The following is an 11,674-nucleotide window of genomic DNA, read 5'->3' as shown; positions in this document are numbered from 1 at the left end:
AAAAGGAGAATGCATGGTATAGGATAGGAATGGAACCACATACTTCTGTCTTTGTAGTGTTCACTGTTGCACATGACAACATACGTTTTCAAAACAGATCATGGAATTTGGTTAGATCAATCACAAAGTTGCCTTCCCCCCTTCAATGTAGTAAGAGGAATGAAAAACATGGGGCCCATGAGATGTTTGGTTAACGTAAAGAGGCTGATAGGTAGTAGTTAGACATGAGCAATGGGGATATGCAAGGGATGGTAAAATGAAGAATCCTTGGTTTACTGTCTACATGCCCGGAGCCCTCTTCTCACCCTCCCTCATGACCTTTTTGCTTGCATGCTGCATTTCTTGAGCTTGGCTTTTGGCTCTATGGCCTTGTGAAACACCTGCAAAACATACAAGAGACCCCTATATGACCAATAGGAAGGAGGCCTGGTGTGTTCTGACCCTCAAGATCGACTCTGCTCTGTAATGCATACACATCATTGTCTTCCTGCACCTGTGTTCAAGTGAAAAACAAGTTCTGGTCTACACCAGTCAAGGTGGGCAGCTTTGACCAACAGTTGCCGTTTGCCCATTACCATGGCATTATAATCTCATTGTACTTTTAAATCTCTCTCCCTCCCCCGGGATTTTTCTTAGGTGGTCATAGGTAGTCTCAGGCACATAATGATTCTGGAGACCTATAATTCTTTCACAATTTCCATGTCAGTCACTCTCTGTAGGCTGGGCCTGGGGAGGGACTTGATACTCTATGCCCCTTAAACTTCAATAAAGCTTGTACCAGGGTGGATGCAAGCGTCCTTCTAGACCTTTCTTTCTGAGAACACCCACTTTCACTTCTGATCACTTCTGAAACTTTCTGTTCTACTAAGCTATATTCTTTGCGACTCTGTCTTGTGTCTTGCCTGAATTCTTCTGTCATGGGGCCAAGACTGGAGATGGCCGGGCTGACTTCCTATAAGAAGGCCATGGTGTGTTGGATGTATTTCCCAGCACCAGAAGGACACCATTGAGCTGAGTGCCATTAAAAATACCGAGTAGTCTGAAAGTGATCTAATTCGTACAGTCTGGGGTTTCTTTCAGAGTAGCTTTCCCATTTACAATCTGGAACCATTTGTAGTCTTTAGTGATTGATGACCCGGAAGAAGGTGCCCACCTGGAAAAAGTTATCCTCCAAAGGAGAAGGAAGGCCCAATTATTAATTAATAATTAATAATTGCTTTACTAGATGCTTTCACCTCATTTTCGTATTAATCCCCTTTTCTCCATCAAACAAACGATGCTACGTTAAAGTCTGTAACTAGACCAAGGTCAAACAGCCGCTAACAAATACAAGGGTCAAAATTGTTCTCTGCCTCACTCTGTCTTTTCCACTTTGCAAATCCATCAACACCCCAAGCCCAACCTAAAGTCCAAAGCCTGAAGCCCCAGGCTTCTAAAAGGGCTTAGCAGGCCACAGGGCCTAAAGCCCTTTTGCGACGTGTGGGCGCGATCTACACGCGAAGGTAATTCTAGGACTTCCCCAGTCCTAGGAAACCAAGCCTCCAGCGCGTTTCCTAGGGACGCAAGCTCCCATCTGCCCTTCCAGGTGCGCGCGCACCTGTCGCTGTCGAGCGCGCGCCGCGGCAGACGTACTGCCCCCCCAGCCCCCCACCCGCGCGCGTGCCCGCCAGGCCGTGCTCCCCGTGCGCGCGCCGTGCGCGGGCGCGGTGCTCCTGCGCCGCGGGTCTCGGGAAGGCAGGCCGCCGGCAGTCCGCGTGCCGCGGGGGAGTCTGGGAGGGGCCTTTTCCCGGGCGGGCGCGGCTCCCCCTGGCGGCGGCCGGGCGGCGCTGGTGGCGCGCAATCAGGCGTTCTCCGCGGGCAGCCGGCCGGCGGGGCCTTGCCTTCAGCGCGGGGTCCTCGGCGGCCTGGGTGGCTGCTGCCCCTGCTGCTGTCGTAGACGGGGACGGCTGTTGGTGCGGTTGCTGTTGGTTCTCGGCGGCGGCGGCGGCGGAGGGAGAGGGCGAGGCGACGGGGAAGAAGGAGGCCGGCGCGGCGGCGGCGCCCGGGGGCCGGAGGCGGCGAGGGGGGGGAAGATGGCGGACGTGCTGAGCGTCCTGCGACAGTACAACATCCAGAAAAAGGAGATCGTGGTGAAGGGAGACGAAGTGATCTTCGGGGAGTTCTCCTGGCCCAAGAATGTGAAGACCAACTATGTGGTGTGGGGGTGCGTCTGGCGCGGCGTCGGCCTTGGGGGGCGTCGGGGCAGAGTGGGGCGACCTCTCTCCGGACCCCTCCCCCCTGCCTCGGGGCTGGGGCTGCGGGGAGCCGGGGGCTCGGGGAGAAAGTTACTCCCGGGAGCCGAAGTTGCACTTTTGGGGTGAGGACGGAGGAGATGGGGGTGCGCCCCGGGCCGTCTGTCCTTCCCAGGCGTGGCGAAGCGGCAGGGACTGTCTGACTTTCCACTTTCCCAGCCCGTTTTTCGCCCGTCGGTGGAGTGCGGGGCGGTGCGCGCGTCCACCTGCACCAGGTACTCGAGCGCACAGGCTCTTTTTGTTCTGACCGGTCCTCTCTCGGAGGCTGCCGGGGGTGCAACTGTCGCCGAGGTCCTTCCCCTTTCGTCATTCCTGGCGGAGGGAGAGGCAGGGATGGAATCGGGGGGCGAGGACCGGACTTGGGGGACTTGGATTTGCAGGAGTCGGGTGCAGGGCCAAGCAGGACTTTGTGAGGGGGAGAGAGTTCCGGGGGAGGGGGACCGGCAGACGGGAGGAGTCGATGCGGTGTGGTCTTGCTGGAAGAGAAGTGTTGGAGAACGTGGGTCCACGCTTGCCGGGGGTCTCAGTCTCTCGGGAATCATCTTGGGTCAGGTTTAATAATCATTTGGGGCCTCTTTAACGGTGGCATTGTCATCGGTGCTTCTTTGGGCCAGAACTTTGCTACCCCAATGGACTGAGGAACTTTAGGAGGAGTCAGTGAAAAACTGTGGGAATTTTTAGCTTTTTTGTTTGTTTGCCTTATGGTTAGTTAGCTTTATGAAATGTTGATGAAATGATACCGTTCTGTTCCCTCTGTCTTATCCTTTCAGAGATACTGCACACACAGGATTATAGTTGATTGGAATTTTAATGGATATTTTTCCTTGGAAATTGGTTAGTGAGTACTAAAGGCAGTGTAATCGGGAAATAGAAAAATTCCAATCCCCTCACTCTGAAAAGAAGAGCAGATAAAGGGACGTGAAATGGTTTCCAGCTTTAAGAAAACAGTCCTAGTTGAGGGTATTTAGGGAAGGTTCCGGAGAAGTGTGTTTGACATGTGTGCACCCCACAACGTTTTCTTGGATAAATGGATGAACAAATGAGTAAGTTTTAAAGAACGGGTAGGAATCCAGTGAGTGAGACGGTGGGCTGCTCTTCTAGGATGACATAACTGTACATACACCTAAAGGCATGGTCTGGAAAGAGAACATGTTTTGACAGCAGTTCATTGAAGCCAGCAGAAAAGGAATGCTTAAATTTCAAACTTTTTCAACAGCAAATCACACAAGAGTTATTTTCATTTTCTATGTGTGTGTGCCCATGTATAAATATACATGTAGAAACATTAAATAATACCTTATTGCATTCAGTGCATTCTGTTATTTTTGTCTTCTTTTTTATAGCATAAGAAAAAAAGCCTGCTTGAATTGAATTACTTTGTACAGTAATTGGCAAATGATGTGTGGCTTGAATTATATTGATTTAGAGGAAAAGTGATAATAGAGGCTAGAAAAGTAGGTTTGGAGCTGGTTATTGTGGGCTATATTCAAAGGAGTTCACACAATACAGTTGAATATGATAGGTAGATGTGGGGGACATGTCTTATGTATTAAAGAGCTTGCACCAAGACAACCTTTTTTTTGTGGTACTGGGGTTTGAAGTAAGGTCCTGGTGCTTGCTGTAAGGAGGTGCTAAGGAGCCATGGCCTCAGCCCTTTTTTTGCTTTAATTATTTTTCATGTAGGGTCGAAAGGTGTTGCGTGGGGCTGGCCTTAGACTGTCATCCTCCCTATGCCTCATGTAGCTAGAATTACAGACATGTTCCACCATGCCCAGCTTATTTGTTGGGATGGGGCCCCAACTAACTTTTTGTGCAGGTTGACCTTGAACTGTGAACCTTCCGATCTCTGTTTCCTAAATAGCTGGTATTACAAGCGTGAGCCACCATGTCTGGCCCTAATTTGAGGGATGTTATAAGAATCATACTTCTTTGTGATTGCTATTTGCTGTGAGAATTTGTGTTCAGCAGCATCTTGTTCAAAAAGAGCTATAGGATAAATTTCTTGAAACTTCAGCACTAACCATAGTGCTTGTAAGCAGTTTGGTTGCTTGATTGGATCTTTTCCAGTGTGTAACTGCTTGGATTTCTTTCTTTATTGACAATGCCCAGAGCCTAATTTGATTCTAATTCTAAAAAGTGTCTGCAGTACTTTAGAGTGTGAATTTGTGCTGTCCCCATTTCTTGCATTTTTTGTCTTCCTTAGTGTTTTTTTGCCCTAATGAAAGCCTACTTACTAGATTTGATAGTTCGTGTGTGTTTCTGTTAGCCATGTTAAGCGCATTCTTGGATAGCCAGGTGGGTATACATAACAGAATACATGTAACAAAGCACAAAGTATTGGATCCAAATTGTGAATAAAAATCTTGCCTTAATATTTCAGAACCGGAAAGGAAGGCCAACCCAGAGAGTACTACACATTGGATTCCATCTTATTTCTGCTTAATAATGTGCACCTTTCTCATCCTGTTTATGTTCGACGTGCAGCTGTAAGTAGAACTCATTTTACAACTTGGGTCTTTTTCTTCATTGGTCAGTAGGCATCATTTGGCATGTCACTTTGCTCATGGGTTTCACGTGTATGAAAGTCTCTTGGAGGTCAGAACTAGGCTACTAGCTAATTCATGCACATTTTTTAATCTGTGATTTTTTTTTTTTAATGAAAATATGGATAGTGCTTATAGCAGTGGATGTTTTAAAGGCACTTATATAGATGTTTTTAAGAATTTATAAACCAGTGGAAGGATCCTGATAAGTCTGCATTTTTAATTTCAAGAAAACTTTTTTCGTCATTTGAATGAGTGTTAACAGACAGCTTTTCAGAATTAATTTTTTAAACACCTTAACAAAGTTATTTTCATACTCTATTGATAAGTTCATTTTTATCAGTTTTGCCTGCTTTCTCAGTGTTTGAAGTTTAGTACTTAGAGGAAGTCTTTAGGGATAACTTGAAAATGACTGATTTCATGGAGACTGGTGATGAGATCCTTCCATCTGAAGGGAAGTCATGTATCTTAATTGGTAAGTAAATAGTTTCAGAGTTATTTGAGTATGATACCAGTGTGATGTATCGTAATTTCCATAATATGCAAATAAGATGCCCCCCAAAATAATCAGTTTGGAGAGTACAACCCTCAAATTCATGTTGGTAGAGTTGAACATAAACTTATTTTTAGAGATATTCAGATAATCAAATATCTGCTCTTAATGTTTTAACTTGCAAGTTCATACTTTATTGAGATGTGTTAATTTTTAAATAGTACTCTTTTTTATTTCTTGTTCAAAGTTTTATTCAGGCCTTCATAAATATCACTGTATCTGTCATCACTAGAGCTGCTTTTTGAGTTATCTGTTAGATTGCCTGAAGCCGTGTGAAATTTACTTTCGTAACCTCTTCCTTCTAACTAGTTGGATAGTTCTGGTTTTATGTGAGGTTCTTTTAAACAGTACTCTGTTACTTAAAGGGCTTTAATAAGACTGCTTTTCTGAGGGGGAAAATATATTTAGTGCTTACTTTTTATTAGATAAAATTAGGGTGAAACTACTTGGGAAATGGCAAAGTAGTTGAATTCAAGTTATTTTACCTCATATTAGATTCCCCCCTCCCCCACTAGACCCAAGGCCTCGAGTATGCTAGGAAGTATTTTACTATTTGAGCCACAACCATAGCCCATAGTGATCTTTAAAAACTGAATTAGGCAGTAATTAGAATGTTTTGTTTTATACAGCTATTCCTTTTGGGATAATAAAGGTAATTTAGTACTGTTTTAGATTTATATGTTATGTTCATATAGAATGACCACATAGAATACTAATGATTATAGTTGTTACTGTGGCCCTTAGGACCATTGGTCGCATAACACTGAACTCTTTATTTTTCTTAATATTTTCCAAATTGAAGGGGCACAGTTCTAAAATTCTAGGGTTCTACAAATTAGAGGTTGTTCTTCGCTAATTCCTTTATTTGCTCTTTCTTGTGAGTAGACCATTCCTGAGATAGGTATTCCCAACCCATAGTGCCATTCTTGTGCTGGGAGGCTTATATCTGTTTCAGTTGACTGTGATGTGTACATAGCTCAATAGTGATGAAGTGTATTAGACGTAGAAACAGTAATTAAAAACAACAACTCAAATATTTTAACTGTTTATAATATTCCAGGTAGGCTGGTTTAAAAAAAAAGGACAAAAAAACTTTTGGGCTTTTAAGCTTTTATACTTACAAAGGGGAAACTAAAATTTAGCCTGATCTTTAAAAAAAAAAAAAAAGATTAATTTATAAATGATTAAATATAGCTCAACAAGTCAACAATGAGTAAGTGTAGGTGTTTGGTATAGAGAAGTGTGACCGGTAGTCATTGTGAGCCTCTTGGCTGGTGACACTGAGGGTTGTTATTACTTTATTCTTGCTCATCTAAGGTGACAGAGAACTTAAACTGTCCTATGTTTAGACATTCTTTCCATTAGAAAAATGACATGGAAAATTGAGATAATGGCAGTCATTGAATTCATGGCCCAAACATGACTTGATGCCTGAAGTGTACATTTTACTTGTTTTGTTTACTTTTTTTCTTTTTTTTACAAATTGCTAATACAGGCCATTAGAGGAATCTCATCCATTTTTCTGAAATAGATATGTTTTTTCAGATTTAATTTTTTTAATCTTTTTTCCCCTGCTTACAGAATTTATACACTCTTAAGGACAGAAAGAAATGTATAATGTAGAAGGTAAACAACCAGCATTAACATTTTCCTATATAATCTCTTGTACTTTATTTCATAATACATACTTGTTAATTATAAAATCTAGCTTCAGTGGTTAATATAGTTTATTTGGAAGAGTTCAAGTTGAATATTTTGAAGAAGCCTAGATTGTGTATGAGAAAACACTGCAGACATTGTATGAAAGGAGACAGTAGTGAGACTGAAAAGTTACTAGTCTCATCTGCATAGGAGTGCAATTAAAAATCAGTATTGGAGCAAGTTGAGGGGAAAAAGACTGGAACTGATATTTTGGAAAGGGATAGGGTCATTGCTTTTTTTTTGAGTAACTATCTTTAGTATATCTTCCTAAAATTTCAAAAGTAGAATTACTACAAATGAAGATGCTTAAAAACTTTTGGGCTAGAAGTGTGGCTCAAGAGGTAAAGTGTCTGCCTTGCAAGTGTGAAGTCCTGAGTTCAAACTCTAGTACTGCTAAAAAACAAAAATAAAAACTTTCAAGATTTTAAGTTCTTTTAGTTGGGCATATTTTTTGGGTATACTGGGGCTTTAACTCAGGACCTCACATTTGCTAGGCAGGTGTTCTGCTACTTGTGTTACTCCTCCAGCTAGTTGAGCATTTTTTGACAAATGTGATTTTTAAATATATGTTATCAAAGTGTGTCGGAATACATTCAAACTTCATATAGTTGTTATCCATTTAATATCTAATTTAAAATTTTGGCCTCAGACTGAAAATATTCCTGTGGTTAGAAGACCTGATCGAAAAGATCTACTTGGGTATCTCAACGGTGAAGCGTGTAAGTAGTTTTTGAATTGTTCTCACTCCTTTTCTCCCCCTAGTACTGGGGATTGAATTCACTGTGTTGTGCTTGCTAGGTGAGTGCTCTACCACTTGAATCACACCCTAGTCTATTTTGCTTTTAGTTTTTCAGATAGGGTCTTGTGCTTTTGCCCTATCTGGCCTCAGACCATGATCCTCATCTCTGCCTCCCAAGTAGCTGGGACCATAGGCATTTGGCATCATGTCTGGCCTGTTTTTGAGATAGAGTCTTGCTAAATTTTGTCTGGGTTGGCCTTGAACCATGATCTGCCTATCTCTTCAGCCTCTCAAGTAACTGGTATAAGTGTGTACCACCACCATACCCGGCCAGCTTTCACTCTTAAAATAGGCATTATTTCTTTTTTTCTTTCTTTCCCTATGAAGTAAGAAGCAGTGAGAAGAGAATTTCTATTTCCATTAAAAAAACTAACTTATCTAAAGCTGAGTCCATATGTTTCTCCTGCTAGTAGAAGTGAATACACAGTCTTTATTCCTAAGGCCAGTTATCCTCTCGTGTGTGAATTCTTTTCATACTCTCAAAGACTTTGCCTCTGTAAATTGTTGTTTCTGTCTTGTATTGTGATTTACCTTTTAGAATACATACAGGAAGATAGCTACTGTGTAAAAATGTTTTTGTCTCCCCGATTCCTACTATTTACTGCTCCATTTGTCTTCTTCTACTGTAGAATTGTTTGCAAGAATTGGCATACCACTGCTTCTTCTTTACCTTTGTTTCTTTCTTGAAGCCACTCCTTTCTGGCTTTCATCCTCACCATGCTACTAATAATCACTCTTAGGTCAACAGTAACATACAGATTACCATATCCTTTGATTTCTTTTACTGTCCTTGGTCTGTCAGTAGTGTTTGATGGTGTTGATGACTCCTTTTTTTTGAAAGCCTTTCTTCACTTGGCATTTGAGGAAGAGGCTCTTTGGCTCTCTTTGTGCTTATTGTCCACCTCTCAGTATATTGGTTGCCTCTATGCCCAGAATCTGAGTTTTGAAGTTTTCTATGTCTTGACTCTTCTTTTTTTAAACCCTAAAATCTCTAGGGGATCTCTTCCAGTTTTATGCTTTAAATATCCTATACATTCTGATGAATTCCAGATACAGGTGACCCTTGAACATTATGGGTTTAATCTGTGCAGGTCCACTTTACTTTTTTTGGAGATTTGTGACAATTTGAAAAAAACTCATGTCGCCCAGAAATAGTGAAAAATTAAGAAAAAGTGAATGAATGAATGCATAAAATATATGTAGATATAGCCTGTTTTATCATTTACTACCATAAGGTATTCACAAATCTGTCATGTACAATTAAATTTTACCAAAATTTAGGAACATTGCATACTGTACGTGGTACCATTCATAGTTGAGAGCAATGTAAACAAACTAAAGATCCAGTATTAAATCATAACTGCACAAAATTAACTGTAGTCTATAATAATTTTATAGCTATCTTCTGTTGCTATTGTGGTAAGCTCAGGAGTTGCAGGAATCTGCTTAAAACACTGTGTGATGCTAAACACCTCTGTGAGCAGATCACCTCTCCAGTAAATTGGGTATTGTAGTAAAACGTGATCATGTGTGGTCTTGCATTTATTTACCCTATATAATATTTATAACATGAAATACATGTTAATTGACTATTCGTGTTACTGTTGAGGATTCTGATAAACAGTAGGATGTTAGTAATGAATCTTCTGAGTAGTCAGTTAATTCCCCTCACCCCTCTGTTGTTCAAGGGTCAGTGCATTGATCTTCCTTTGATTTCTTGAGCTCCACAATATAAATTCATTGTTACCATCTTTTGTAAGTTTAATGGGCATCTGAAATTTAACACATGTAAGGTAGAAAGGCCAATTTGCTCCTTCCCATTTATCCATACAAAACAAAAGCAGTGAGCCTGTTCATCTCAGTAGCGAGTAATTATACTCTATTCGTGCAGTTGCTTAGGGCCCAAACTGTGGTGAAATCTTTGATTTCTCTGACATCTCACATCTGTTCCATCAGCAAGTCCTTTTCTCTATCTCTTTGACAACTCTTCACCCTTCTACACCCACCCTTTTCCATCTGTTGTCTGTAGACTATTGTATGTTCTCCTCACAGGTTCTCACTCTTTATTTCCTTTAGTATAGTCTATGCCTATACTTGCATAGACTTGTAAACTTGACAGTCAAGCAAGTAACCTTGACTGTTCCACTCACCTGCTGAAGGCCATCTGTGGTTTCTCATTATGCTTAAAATAAAGATCATACCCCTTACCCTGAGCTCCATAATCTTTCTTCTGCTTAAGTCTCTGGGTCCTCAACTTCTCCCTTTGCTCACAACAGTCAGTCCCATTGGTCTTTGAGCGGTTGTAATTGTAGAGCCCTTGTACTTGTTCCTGTAGTTTGTTTTTGAGATAGGGGCTTGCTAACTTTGTCTGGGTTGGCCTTGAATTTGATCCTAGATAAATTGAGAGAAAATATTTCAACTACTATTACAGAAAAAGTGTCATTCTTGCCAATTAATACATGAAGTGACCATAGAAACATATGCAAAAAATTTCAACAACTTACTGGATTATAGTTGTTGTATATTCACAGAAAAGAGATGAAATCGTATGACATATGCTTACTTTCATTCATAATTAATTACAAATTTAAATGATGCAAAGATAGCATTTCTTTTAACCTTACACCTTGATAACACATTCTGGTGAGACTATGGGGAAATGTACCCTGTGGTGTTGGTTATAAAATTACTTGATACAGCCCATATTGAAGAAGTTGGTAACAAGTTATAATTATAAATTTGACATAGAAATCCTGCATCTGTAATTTTATTGCAGAGGTATATTTGAAAATGTATGAAGTGTTGTTCACATAGTTTTATTATGCTCTTGTTTCTAATGACAAATGGCTGTTGGAAAGCAATTGCTTATCCATAGGGCACTAGTTAAATAAATTACAATGAAACCATACAATAGCATACCCCAAAGCTGTAAAAAAAAAAATTAAGAAAATGCTGCACATACTGATGTGGAGGGATATCTGAGGCAAACTGTTATGTAACTGAGAAAGCAAGGCTCAGAACATTATGCATGGGGTACTACCTTTTGTGGTATACCACGGAAAGAAAAGGTAAAAGAAAACCATATTTCTTGTATCTACAGGAAGAAACGCTAGAAGAATATACAAGATACTAACAGTGGTTACATAGGGTGGTGGGAACGAGGTGGATGGGACAGGTACCCTCTTCTTATAGTTTCACTATGTTGAGCTATTCAAAAATTAAATGGTTTGAAAGATAATTGAAAGTTTTCTATCAGTTGTAACTAAAAATTATATATTTATTGTGTATGTTAACCTAAAAAATCTTTGATATGCGTATATTTATATGTTCATTTTAGATATACTTTTAATGTATGTGTGTGTCACAATGGAATATATTCTTTGAATTTACCAGTTAATTTCAGTCCTATCATCTCAGCAATATGTAAGCTTTAGTGTTAAAAATAGTTTGTCTTATAGGCTTTCTCATCCAGATTAATATCTTTAATAAAATACTTTTCTAAAACTGCTTTGAAACTCATTTTTGCCTAGGAAATTCCCTGTCCAAAAATGAGAAATAACAAAGTTTGAAGATTTCACTTGTACTAATAGCCAGTATGTAGTTCAAATACTGATCTGCTTCTATGAATCTTTTTAAATTTTCAGCAACATCGGCCAGTATAGACAGAAGTGCCCCCCTAGAAATAGGTCTTCAGCGATCTACTCAAGGTATGCCAGGTCACAGCTTTATTTTGAACTTTCAAAACTCCATCCTACAACTGTGCATTTATTTACTTTTCTTTTTCTTA

General features: G+C 40.5%; 1 protein-coding gene across 2 annotated transcripts in view; it reads left to right on the top strand.

The window, feature by feature from the left end:
• The first annotated feature begins 1,864 nt into the window (after window positions 1-1,864).
• The window catches only part of Cdc73 (cell division cycle 73), a 108,216-nt gene continuing 98,406 nt past the window's right edge, over window positions 1,865-11,674 (top strand). The window contains exons 1-4 of one of the 2 annotated variants that reach the window (XM_074048762.1): window positions 1,865-2,203; window positions 4,672-4,777; window positions 7,738-7,807; window positions 11,532-11,594. In XM_074048762.1, coding sequence (XP_073904863.1) covers window positions 2,073-2,203; window positions 4,672-4,777; window positions 7,738-7,807; window positions 11,532-11,594 — 370 coding nt within the window. In that variant the 5' untranslated portion in view covers window positions 1,865-2,072. The remainder of the gene's footprint in view (window positions 2,204-4,671; window positions 4,778-7,737; window positions 7,808-11,531; window positions 11,595-11,674) is intronic. The other variant, XM_020156198.2, reaches the window with a different exon arrangement.

Source organism: Castor canadensis, chromosome 11, assembly GCF_047511655.1.
Source record: "Castor canadensis chromosome 11, mCasCan1.hap1v2, whole genome shotgun sequence".
NCBI lineage: Eukaryota > Metazoa > Chordata > Mammalia > Rodentia > Castoridae > Castor > Castor canadensis.
This window is presented reverse-complemented; position numbering and strand designations above follow the sequence as displayed.